The 12410-nt window shown below is 37.0% G+C and overlaps 2 protein-coding genes across 9 annotated transcripts in view; one reads left to right on the plus strand and one right to left on the minus strand.

Annotated features, from left to right (window-relative positions):
* zgc:136870 (uncharacterized protein LOC664693 homolog) overlaps nucleotides 1-6337 on the plus strand; it is a 43176-nt gene extending 36839 nt beyond the window's left edge. Inside the window, exons 1-2 of one of the 2 annotated variants that reach the window (XM_051700284.1) lie at nucleotides 4235-4312; nucleotides 5093-6337. In XM_051700284.1, the coding sequence (XP_051556244.1) occupies nucleotides 4285-4312; nucleotides 5093-5844 (780 nt within the window). In that variant the 5' untranslated portion in view covers nucleotides 4235-4284 and the 3' untranslated portion in view covers nucleotides 5845-6337. Of the gene's footprint in view, nucleotides 1-4234; nucleotides 4313-5092 lie in introns of those variants that run through there. The other variant, XM_051700282.1, reaches the window with a different exon arrangement.
* Nucleotides 1-12410, minus strand: part of spsb4a (splA/ryanodine receptor domain and SOCS box containing 4a) — a 122804-nt gene that overhangs the window by 19406 nt on the left and 90988 nt on the right. The window lies entirely within an intron of this gene.

The raw sequence follows: 12410 nt of genomic DNA on the forward strand, positions 1-12410 counted from the left end.
AACAAAACAGTGTTATGAGGTTACTTTAGATTTGGATAGTAAATTTACAAGCATATTTGGAATTACACAAATGTGCAATTAGCAAATCTAGAGCACTGTAAATATAACGCGCAATGCTTGTTGCTTTGAGTATATGTAATACACTACAGAGAACAGAGCTGCGCAGATGCAGTAAGTACAGTGAGCAGAACATGCAGACTATTTATGTATTTATTTGATTAAATTGCAGCCCTTGCACACTATGTTATATCGCAATTAAAACTGTATCTAGATTAATCGTTCAGCCATACGTCAAGTGAGTCTGGGGTGCGCTATTTGTGTGCCGCGTGGAGTTGCTGCCTATGTAGAGCATTCTAAATAGTTAACTTACGAGGTTCCATGACCGTTTGGATTCTGCCTTGGAAGGCAGCTGCCTATGTAGGCAGTAGGCATCAAGGCAGCTCACTTGGTTTTGGAACAGAGCTATACTTTCACATACAGACTCACACGTACACACACAGCTGGAGGGTAAAGCAACATTTTTAAGCGCTGAAGAAAGGCAGCACTTCTTTAAAGTTCATCATATATCCAAACAGAGTGCAGAGTGAGAGCAGCGCACACTGGGAAATCACTGCAATGTGACTTGGCTCAGAGCTACATCCCACAGAGATTCCTTCCTTATTCCTCTCCACTTAGCCCCCCCATCATGGGCAAGTAATTCAAAATGAGATGTCTCCTCTCCTCCGCCAGGCTTCTGTTTCCAGATCGCTACACATCTTGCGCTGTCTTTCACGTGGCGTGCAGATTCTTCTATGGGTGGGGCTAAATAAGTTACCGCAGTACACATCACTGCGAGGCAAGTGACCATAAAGCAACAGGGAAGTGAGCAGGGGAAACAAAACCATCACTAAAACATTTTTTAAGATCAAAACAATGCCATGAGCCACTACAACAGCAGGACTCTAAGCTGATCATTTACCGACAACCTGAGCGTTAAAAAGCCTCTCCAAGAGTTGCCGGAAATATGGTACAATATTAATCTTGATATTGCTGTAAAACAGGCTATAACATAGGTGATTCTGCTTATAGTTGTTGTTATATGGTGACTGTTATTGCTCACAAATGTGGTCGTAAGCCCAACGTTAGGCGTAAGCCTAAGAAATCCAATGATTTCTTTAACGCCCTCATTATAGTAAATCAAGCTTCCAAGACAGTAAATAAAGCAAGATAACCTCAGAATAAGGGAAGAAAAGGGGGGGATAAGGTTTTATAAAACCAGCGAGACATTAGGAGGAAATATAAGTGTATGTTATTGGGTAGTTGATTTGACATGGCATCAGTATGTTTACATATGCAGTTAAAATCGAATATTTAAAGGACATCAGCTGAGAAAGTGCCAGTTATACAAGTTCCGCATTACATTTTTTGACCGTGCGCACAATGTCGAGGTCAATTGTGGTCCGATTAACATGCATACATGATAAACGAACTACCATCGAATCATCTAGGTCTGTTTGTCAGACTTCCCAAAATTAAGACTGGCACGTTTTCAGTCCTAGTAAAGCATTTACTTGACATTTAAAAAAGATGAATTATTGTTTTAGTCCGATTGAACTTAAACATTTAAAGTGCATGTAAATGTACTGAGTGACTGTGTAAATGTGACATGCTATACTTCATCTACAACTATTTTAAACCACATTTGGCTACTTGTACTGTATAATTATTATGGATGCATTTTTTTCTCATAAAGATTGGGAATTTTGTGTTTCTAAAAATATATTTGTCACCTCAGGACAATTGAGGTGCAATGCAATGAAGCTTAATTAAAAAATTAAGAAATGTTTACTAGTCACAGTACCTAAAATACACACTTTCCCTTATTCATATACATTTTAACCTAAAAGCTGAGTTCCTTTTGGAACAAAAGCCTGAAATTATTTACTAAATTTGAATAATCCCATTTCTATACCGTTTTGAGTGCAAATCAGTTTTCAGATAAGGAGTATAAAAGCAAATGGTTAATTTAGTTATCAAGATGAATTAATAATTAATGTTAAAAACTGATGACACAGAGACAGAAACTTCTAGTAGATTATTCCAAAAATCCAGTGAAGAAATGTTTGCAGCACCTTTGTAAGTAGGTTCAGCAAATAATCCTCTTTTTGTTAATATTCTTTTAGTATATATGGTTATCTTGAGGTTCATAAAAGATATAGGTTCTTCAGATCAGCGTATTGGTTTCTAGGTTCTTTAAAACACTGGTACATGGATGGTTTTCTAAACCTCTATATAATAAGACACTCTTTGTGCTAATTTAAGGGTTTATCCTTTGATATCATGCTGTATAATAATTTTATGTTTTTGCTTTTAACTGAAACCTTATTTTTAAGAGTGTACAGTCATTCATCCTCAAATACTTACACCCAAATTTAACATATTGTATTTAATATTGTTGTTTAATTCAATATTGTGGTAAAACACTACAATAAGTTTCCACTCACTAACATTAGTTAATGCATTAGGTATCATGAACTAACAATGAACAATTTATTTTTTACATCATTTATAAATATTTGTTAATGTTAGTTAATAAAAATGCAGTTGTTCATTTTAAGTTCATGTTAGTTCAAAGTAGGGATGGAACGATAATTTTTTTTTCTTCCGATCCGATTCCGTTACCTGAATTATTAGTATCGGCTGAAACCGATCCCGATCCGATACTAGTGTTGTTTTTTTTCTTAATGAGTTTAGAACATCTTTAATTCACTGTGTGGAACTGATTGGGAATACTCTTTGTGTAAAGAAACAAAAACCTCTAACAATACATCATTTCATTATAAAATAGGAAAACAATTACATAAGAGTATGTGCAAAACTTTATTGTTAACTAGTCTGCAGGATGCAGCAGCAAAAATAACAGTAATTCCAGTGAAAGTCTAAGAAGCCAGTTCTCTTTACACATTTTAACTTGTATCTGGACTTGTAAATGGTTTCAGATCTCTCTTTCTCACTTCTCATTCCACATCTGGTAAAATGCTTGTCCGGTGCCGTTCTCAATGCATGTTATAAGCAGAACGAAATATTGGTCATCTACATCTGAGATGGAGTTTGTGTGGAGCGACCAAATATTGCACTGAACAGCACATCACGAGCCTCTGCGTGTTTATGTGTGTCGACAGAGCGGTGCTCGTTCAGTAAAGCGTGGTGCCAGAGACTACTTAGCTGTGCATGCTGACTGTATATTTATTATTAAACACAGCCTTTTGCAATTCACAAAGCTTTTGGATGACTGTAAGTCCCTGAATAAAATGCACTAGTTATATGGACTACTTTAATGGTGATTTGAAGGTTATTTATGTCATTATTTGAGCTTTACAGTAACGTCAATGACCAACATGCGGTATCGGATTTGGATCGGGCTCATCGGACCGATACCCGATCCAGGTAAAAACGTCAGTATCGGACCTGATACCGATCCAGGTATCGGATCAGTGCCATCCCTAGTTCAAAGTGCATTAACTAATGTTAACATATACAACTTTTGATTTTAAAAATGTATTACTATATGTGGAAATTAACATTAACCAAGATTAATAAATGCTGTCAAAGTATTGTTCATTGTTAGTTCAGGTTAACTAATTTTCTTAACTAATGTTAACAAATGGAACCTTATTGTAAAGTATTACCAATATTGTTTAATATGGTTTAATGTCCATGTAGTAAAGATAAAATGGCAGTGGCTGTCCACTTTTACTCACACTGTGTGAATTCACACAGTTTATATTGTTTACTCGAGTAAGTAGTTATTTGGTCACGTTTTTGGCATAGAATCAGACATGTTATTTACTTGTGGCCTTGATAGCAGTCACGTGACTTTAAAATCAAAACAAACACTTTACTTCCAGTCACTTCTGAGGAACAAAAAATTCAACTTTAAAACACAGCATTCACGTTTGCTTTTTATGGCACCATAATCATAGTGGTTAGTACCATTTAGAATCAGACTTTCTTTAGTTGTATAACATTAGCAATAAAAAATATATCTACTATTTATTATATAAAAATATCCTTGTTAGAGCTGACAGCTCAAGCAATAAACTCCATGCCAAACTGACACAGGTGACAGGAACCAAAAGATGCTTATCTTTAATTGTGATGTCTGATCTGGGAGGAGACTTCTGTTCACACCCCTCTCGGAAAGAGAATGATCAGTAACTCACCTGCACATACATTTGGAAAAACCTGTTGGATGGGTTTGGATTGCATTACGGGTGAACTGCAAAATACTGGCATAGTGGATTCATGGACAACAGAAACGTGGCAAATAATGGTAAGACTGCTGTGTTTGAAAAATGTTTATAACAAATTTTTATATTATTAAACTGATATGCAAGCTATAAAAAGAGTAAAAGACAATATAGTTACAAACAAATGGGCTACATTAGGTAGAGGCTGGCTGTGCAGAAGTCTGGGGAATAATCACTGAAAATGAGTTAAATATTTTGTTGGGAAAATTATAGTGTAGATGTAAAGTGACCAAACACAGTTCATTTTGTTTTTACATGCCGTTTAGGGTCAGGTCTATCTGTAATTATTAATACCACAATAACAGATTAGTGTGGAGAAAAAATAGTGGAAATATGTGCAGATTACTGATTGTTTTCTGAGTTTTTTCTGAAGTAAGAAAATGCAGTACTGATTATGGATATCTAGTTTACTTGCTACCACATGCCTCAAACAACACTGTAGAATCCTTGAAAGATTTGATACCACTAACCAGGAAAACTTCGGCAAATCCAAGAATTAGTTTTTCCTCATTGTTTGAATCCAATACCTTGTTGATTCCAAAAAGTTGCGTAAAGCCAGCCAATCAGATTAGAACTTTTATGATTAAGAAAGTGCTTGACTTTTTCTGTGCAATATACATCAGACGGTCAGTTAATGGACTGTAAAATTATTGCTTGTATGGGTGCATAAACATACTGAACTGAGAAAAAAATAGCAAATTAAAAAAGCTTTAATGGCATGGGTTGGTGTAATTCTGTTCAACATTTCTGAATGAAAATTATATATATATCGATTTTTTCCATTCACTCCTGGTTTCAAACAGGCCCTTCTCTGAGGCTGCTAATCCTGGGGCAGAAACGGACAGGAAGAAGTTCTGTGGGCAACACAATACTTGGCAAGAATGTGTTCGATACATGGGGTGGAGCGGACAGCGCCGTAGCACTTGGAGAATCTGAGGGCCGACAGGTGATGGTCGTGGATTGCTGTGGGTGGGGATCAGAAGAAAACATTGTCCCTAAACAGGAGAAATTGGATCTACATAACGCCCTGTCACTCTGTGAGCCTGGACCCCACATTCTGCTTCTGGTCATTCCCTTACTGCACTTCAGCCACTCCGAGAGAGCTGTCCTACAAAAACGTATGGAGCTCCTCACAGAGGGTGTGTGGAGGCACACCATGGTCGTGTTCACACTGGGAGACCGGCTGCAAGACCGCAGCATACAGGCCCACATCGAGGCATCAGGGGAGGATTTACAATGGGTGATGGAGAAGTGCAGGTACAGGTACCGAGTTCTGAACAACAAGACATCCCAGGACAGACAACAGGTCTCTGATCTACTGGATCGTGCAGAAAACATGCTGATGGAGAACGGGGGATGGCACTTCTCCTTGCACATGTACTGCAGGCTGGAGGAGGAATGGGGTCGAAGAGAGAGGGAATTGAAAGAGAGGATGACAGAGAGGGAAGATGAAATAGAGCGAATGATCCAAGCATTAGCAGTAGTTCCCAATCAGACTGGACAAGGTGTTCTGCATGTGAACGATACTCCAGTGAAAGTAGTTTTCCATGGTTAATGACTGCCAAACAAAGTTACACTGCACAAACATTGTTTGTCATGAACTGAAGTGGTCTTTTGAGCTGTGGAAATGCAGAAAATGAACATATGCTGAACATTGGTAGTTGACGCATATCATGTTCATGGACTTCTTTTTTCATCATCAAGATTTTACTTTAAAATGTGCATGAATGTAGAAGGCAAAGCGTATAACTTATGTTCTTTGATTGCTTTTTTTTTTAAGCACCTTTATTTGCAAGTTCATTTTAAATTGCCTTTTTGTGTGAAAATTGAATTTAAACATACAAATATTCAATATAGTCTCTGAATTAATATGAGTTGATAAAAGTTACAAGCATAAAAAGAAAGAAACCCCAATACAGGAGTTCCTTTACAACATCTTACAAAATGTTGGAGTTGAAGAATTGAGGCCATGTGGAGCAATCACTGAGTACAATCGATCAAAACTCTATCTTATCTGACACACATTCCCTTCTATTACTTTTTATGACAATCCTGAATAAATGTAAAAGTCTTAAAGATATCATCTGAAGAGGTTTACTCATTTTGTCAGTTAGATTTCTGCACAAACCCCCCAAAATACCTCCAATTAATTTCATTTAAGGGATAGTTCACTCTTTTTTTTATGCTGTTCCAAACCTGTATGACTTCCTTTCTTCTGTGGAACACAAATGGAGATGTCAGAAAGAATGTTAGCTTCAGTCACCATTCACTTTTATTGCATCTTTCTTCCATTCAACGAAAGTGAATGGTGACTGAGTCTAACATTCTGCCTAACTTATCCCTTTTGTTCCAAGGAAGAGAGAAAGTCACAATGGTTTGGAACAATATGAGGGTGAGTAAAAGACAGCAAATTTTCTGTTTTTGGGTGAACTATGCCTTTAAATAACTCATTCTTTATTTTAATATTAATTCAAGGGCATTTTGCCTTTATTGTATAGCACAGTATAGGTAGAAATGGAGAGAGAGAGTAAAGTGCAGGGAAAAGAAAGGTGGAATGGGATCCCTATCCTACATGTCCCTACATGACGCATGGCTGCATTTGAACCCTTGCCCCTATATGAAAACATGACACGTAATTCATTCATGTGAATAATTCATTTTCCCACCTACTGCTGGTTTCTCTTATCTAATCTCTGTTACGTGCATACACCCATATCTTTCACCTTTACCTCTCTCTGTGATAATTTTATTTCATATCATATCCAAAGTCTCTTCCCGTCCCCACCCCTCTCGTATTAATGCTATTTAAAGTGACTGATGGCCATATCATCACAGCATTCAGCCCAAAGCAGTCACTTTAATTGATATGCAATTTGTATGTCATCTTAATCTGAAGAGGTGAGTTCCTTTAATGTGCTACTCAGAATGAGGAACTTCATTTAACAGATCAAAGCTAGAGAGAGAGAGAGAGAGAGAGAGAGAGAGAGAGAGAGAGAGAGAGAGAGAGATGTTAGAAACCTTACTTTCAAAGTGAAATTCTCTCTCCTCATCACAGGGTGTCAAACATCATCTTGTTACGCTCGGTTAAACAAGCTTGAGTGGAATGATGAGAGAGACATCAGAACAGCATCAAGCTAAATACGCTGCCTGTCCCAGACTGCTTCAAGACAGAAAAACATTATCCACCATCACTGATTCAGCCAGTCACATGCAGTTGCGTGCGCCACAAGAAGCTAATTTGTGTGTGCTAATTTTCCCTTTGCCAAATCCCCTTCCACCTAACCAGGGACGACATGGCAAGATTCAAATGACAAACACATTTTCTGTCCACTGAAAATGGAAACACCATCATAGCCTATCAGAAGAGTGTGAAGAAGATATATCTGCTTGAATTAATATTGTTTTACACTTTACAATAAGGTTAAATTTGTTAACATTAATTAATGCATTAGGTATCATGAACTAACAATAAACAATATTTAAGCATTTATTAATCTTAGTTAAAGATAATTTTTCATTGTTTGTTCAGGTAAGTTCATACTGTATTAACGAATGTTAACAAATAGAACTTTAAATGTTTAAAATGTATAAGTAAATTTTGAAATGAACGTTTACCAAGATTAACAAATGCTGTAAAAGTATTGTTCATTGTTATTCATGTTAACCAATTTTAACAAACGAAACCTTATTGTAAAGTGCTAACTTTGTTTCTTTTCTCGTATCCCCTTAGCAAATAATTTTTCTTGTTTTATGCATAAAGCTCAAGAAAAACAAGAAAACAATTTGCCAATGGGGTAAGAAAAATAACCATAACTCAAGATATATTCTCTGAAAACAAGTCTTAATCCAACATGATCACATAGGAATTGGACATGTTGCTACCTCACTGAAGTCAAGGCCTGATTAGTGTTATATCTTTTGCAGTTTTGCTTCTTAACTGATCTTGTTTTATGGATTTCTAGGTATTTTTACTGGAATAAGAAAGATAATACGGAATAAGAAAATAATTTTTGTAGTGTCATCATACACTCACTGAGCACTTTATAAGGAACACCTGTACATCTACTTATTTATGCGATTATCTAATCAGTCAATCATGTGGCAGCAGTGCAATTCAAAAAATCATGCAGATACGGGTCAGGAGCTTCAGTTAATGTTCACATCATCCACCAGAATGGAGAAAAAATTTGATCTCAGTGATTTCGACTGTGGCATGATTGTTGGTGCCAGATGGGCTGGTTTGAGTATTTCTGTAACTGCTGATCTCCTGGGATTTTCACGCACAACAGTCTCTAGAGTTTACTTAGAATGGTGCAAAAAACAAAAAACAAAAAAAAACATCCAGTGAGCGACAGTTCTGCAGACAGAACCGCCTTGTTGATGAGAGAAGTCAACGGAGAATGGCCAGACTGGTTCGAGCTGACAGAAAGGCTATGGTAACTCAGATCACCACTCTGTACAATTGTAGTACAATTGCACATCGAACGTTGAGGCGGATGGGCTACCACAGCAGAAGACCTCGTCGGGCACTTTATTAGGACCATAGTGTTCCTAATAAAGTGCTCAGTATTAGCCAGTGTCAAACATCTGTTGTTCATGTTTGATGTTTAATATATATGAGGAGTAGGATTATGGAGTTACCTGGTGCGACACAGCAAAAATAGAAACTGAAATATTGTCTGGTTTCTATTTTAAATAGAATAGAAAGATTTCTGATTTAATATGGAAGAGACACCTTTTATCTCTTGTCACAATATCACATTGCGTCTGGTTAGGACAGTGTTACTGTATGGGGACTGAAGATATGGAAATGCCACTTAAGATAAAACCAGGGCTTTAGTGGGATAGAGAGTGTACTGTCAGGGAAGAGTCACTGTTCATTTCAGGGCTCTCTTACAGACACTTTGCCCATTGAACCAGCTGATCTACTGACCCCGTTTCCACCCACACGTCACTGACCTTGAACAACAGAACCGCCAGACCCAGTTACCAAATGTAACAGAGTCAGACTGGATGCAGGGATAGATTGTCACACACAAACATACACACACACAGACTGCCCCGCTGACCTGCTTAAAGACAATTGAATGTTGAGATGGAGCAACTCAAAAAGTTTTATGACCTAAAACTAAGAATAACACCTAAAGATAAGATAAGAGACCCAACAGGTAATACCTTATAAGACCTTTAAAAACACCTCAAATTAACTTGAGGGATTAAAGGGATTCTTTTAAATTCATACACTGTGTAGGAGCCTGTGCCATTCAGGTTTGGAACAACATTAGGGTGAATAAATTACATTTTTGGATGAACTATGTGATTTCAAATATGGCTCGCAACATTTCCTGGTCCTGTTCCATTTCTTGAATTACATACTATGAATAAGGCCAAACAATAAGCACTGTGGTTGCTAAGAAGGTACTGTGAAACTCTACTAAGAGCCCTAAAGATAAATAATAGAACTGCATGGGTAGGTGAGTGTACATTATAAATCCATCATTAGAATAAACCCGCTCTATCAGCATTTGAACCTTTGCCATAGCCCACCATGGCACCAGTTCGGCTCAAGAGCTCTTTCCAGTTGGCAGCATTTGTAATACTGTGGCCCAGCCAACCAACAGGTTCAGTTTAGGGAAGACTATGAAGTTTTCTGTGCTCTAGACAGTGTAGATACTATACATTCACAGTGGTATCTACTGTATATATGCAAATTTTTCATGTAAATAAAATGGAGGAAGAAAGAAGGTTGGAGAAATGGAGGAGCGGCTGGATGTTTTCCATGGATTTTGGATCATATAGTACAAAAGGACTGAGGATGCAGAGTGAGAATCAATAGATCAGAGAGCAGAAAGAAAGATTTTTGAGAGACAGAGAGAGAAAGAGAGATAGAGACAGACTGGCACCAACTGTTAAAGTAACCTGGTGGAATTAGACGATGATTTCTGTGCAATACACTTAATTTCTATTAAAGCTGGTTCCAGACACATTAAACAAAAATGTATATCTTCTTGGTTGTGGAGTTTTTTTCCACTGTGGGACTAAACAAAATCAACCTACATTGTGTGTTTTTTATTTTATTTTTATTGATGTCTATGGATAAGATGCTTCAGTGTGCTGAATAAACTGCTTTTGTGAGGAAACAGCTAATCACTTAACCTCTTACACTCAGCGGACTGCCGGCAGGTCCAAAGGGGGGTGCTATATCATAAAAAAGTTTACGCTTAAAATGTTAAAGTCTCTGTATACATAAGTCAGGCATATGAGGTATCATTGGAAAGCTTAGAATCTAAGAACATTTTTCAGAGATAACCATCACTTCTGCATTTATGTTACTTAAAATAACAAAATAAGGCCTCAAAATATTCTAATTGAAAATTAGCACCCCCCTGAGGTAATGGGGTAGAAATATTTATATAAAAATAAAAGTCCTTCACACAGCACATAAATGGAAAAGTCATATATCAAATGAAGCTGTGAAATGTGACTTTACAGTAAATTGTGCTGCCCTAATACCACAGTTCGAAAGATTTTCAAAAGAATCACAAAGTGAAATAGGATTTCTGTTAAGTCATCAAATATAAACATCTCTTTTAGGCTCCAACAACTGCTGCTGTAAGCCCCAAATACCTAAAAAATTTATATATCTGCTTTTACCTTAGGAAATTCTCTAAAAAATTAGCCATTGTTTACATGTCTGTGAGTTTGCTTGGCTGAATAATCTAATGTTATATCTTAGTTGTCCAGAACAACTAGCATGCTTTTCCAGAAGGAAAAGCATGCTAAACAAATCATCAGAAAATATGTTTTCGACTACTGATGATAAAATGTTTTATATCATCACAAAGAGGGGGATCTCTGCTTTGAATTGACTTCTAGAATGAGCATCTAGTCCACTCAGAGGCTAAGATATTCAATGAAACAACAAGGGTGGTGCTTGAACTGAACATTAGACTGAATGTCTATGGACGAGCACATATTTGAGGGCTAAAATGCATTAGAGTGCCACCTACATTTCAGATCTGTATATTGTGATGGAATGTGCTTTCTACCACCTAGTGGAATAAAATGAGACTTTTCAAAGTGAGATTGAGTGAACAGAACCAGAATTACATGTTTACAAATTTAGGACAACAAAAGAAAAAAGTTGTTGTTTTTTTCAAAAACATATTCTGTTTATCATAATATTATAAAAACATACAATAATATTTATGATAATTGGAGTCTTTCTTTTTATTTGGGCGGTTCTCTGAAAAATGAGACCAATTTTTTTGCAGTTAGTCCACAGTATGTGTGAATGGCAAGCTTTTAAATTTGAGTGTCATTGAGTTTAATGAATTGACTGCCTGTCCATAATCTTCAACATGTTTTACACTAAACAACCCTTTTGGAATGAACTACAGTATGTATGAAGTTTACTATGATAAAATTGCTGTTTTATAAGAGAAGACACGGACAATTTTGTGACATGTAGGTGTCAGTTTACGGCTCCCCCCATTCATTTGTATTGTATCCGCAAACGGTGACACTGCCGTAACACACTAATTGACCATTACGCTCTCTCCTATTGTAAAAGCGCAGAGGTTGTTATCTCTGTGTAGAAGATCTCTGGTCTGGTCTCTATGTGCATTATCATTACTGGTGTACGGTAAGCTGTCAAGGCCAAACATGTTTGGCGTTACGCGAATGGGAAAATCAAGTGAACCCGGAGCACCTTGTGTTCACAATGCACTTTATTAGCGAACCGAACCATAGGCTGCAAGCAAACCGTACTCAGACCACCTCCCAAGATAGTCTCGGTTCAGTTCACTTTAAAGGGGTCTTAGATCGTTTTGAGTGTTCACATAAGGGCCAGAAATCATGAAAACCACGCTCAGACCCCAGAAATGAACCAAGTGTGAAAAAAGTTACTGTGAACATTACTTATACAACACATTATAACTATTCTACACACAGCAATTGCCCAAGCAAAACACTTAACTGTGCTCACAAACAGTCATAGAAGTGCAAACAACTGTATGTGTATTGTTTGGGCGTTAGACTATTTACCTGTCCTCAAAGAATGGCCACGCAATTGATCAGAAACATCTGTTGTGAAAATACATGCATCAGAAAGGTGTATTG

Source organism: Myxocyprinus asiaticus, chromosome 6 (assembly GCF_019703515.2).
Source record: "Myxocyprinus asiaticus isolate MX2 ecotype Aquarium Trade chromosome 6, UBuf_Myxa_2, whole genome shotgun sequence".
In the NCBI taxonomy this organism is placed as follows: domain Eukaryota; kingdom Metazoa; phylum Chordata; class Actinopteri; order Cypriniformes; family Catostomidae; genus Myxocyprinus; species Myxocyprinus asiaticus.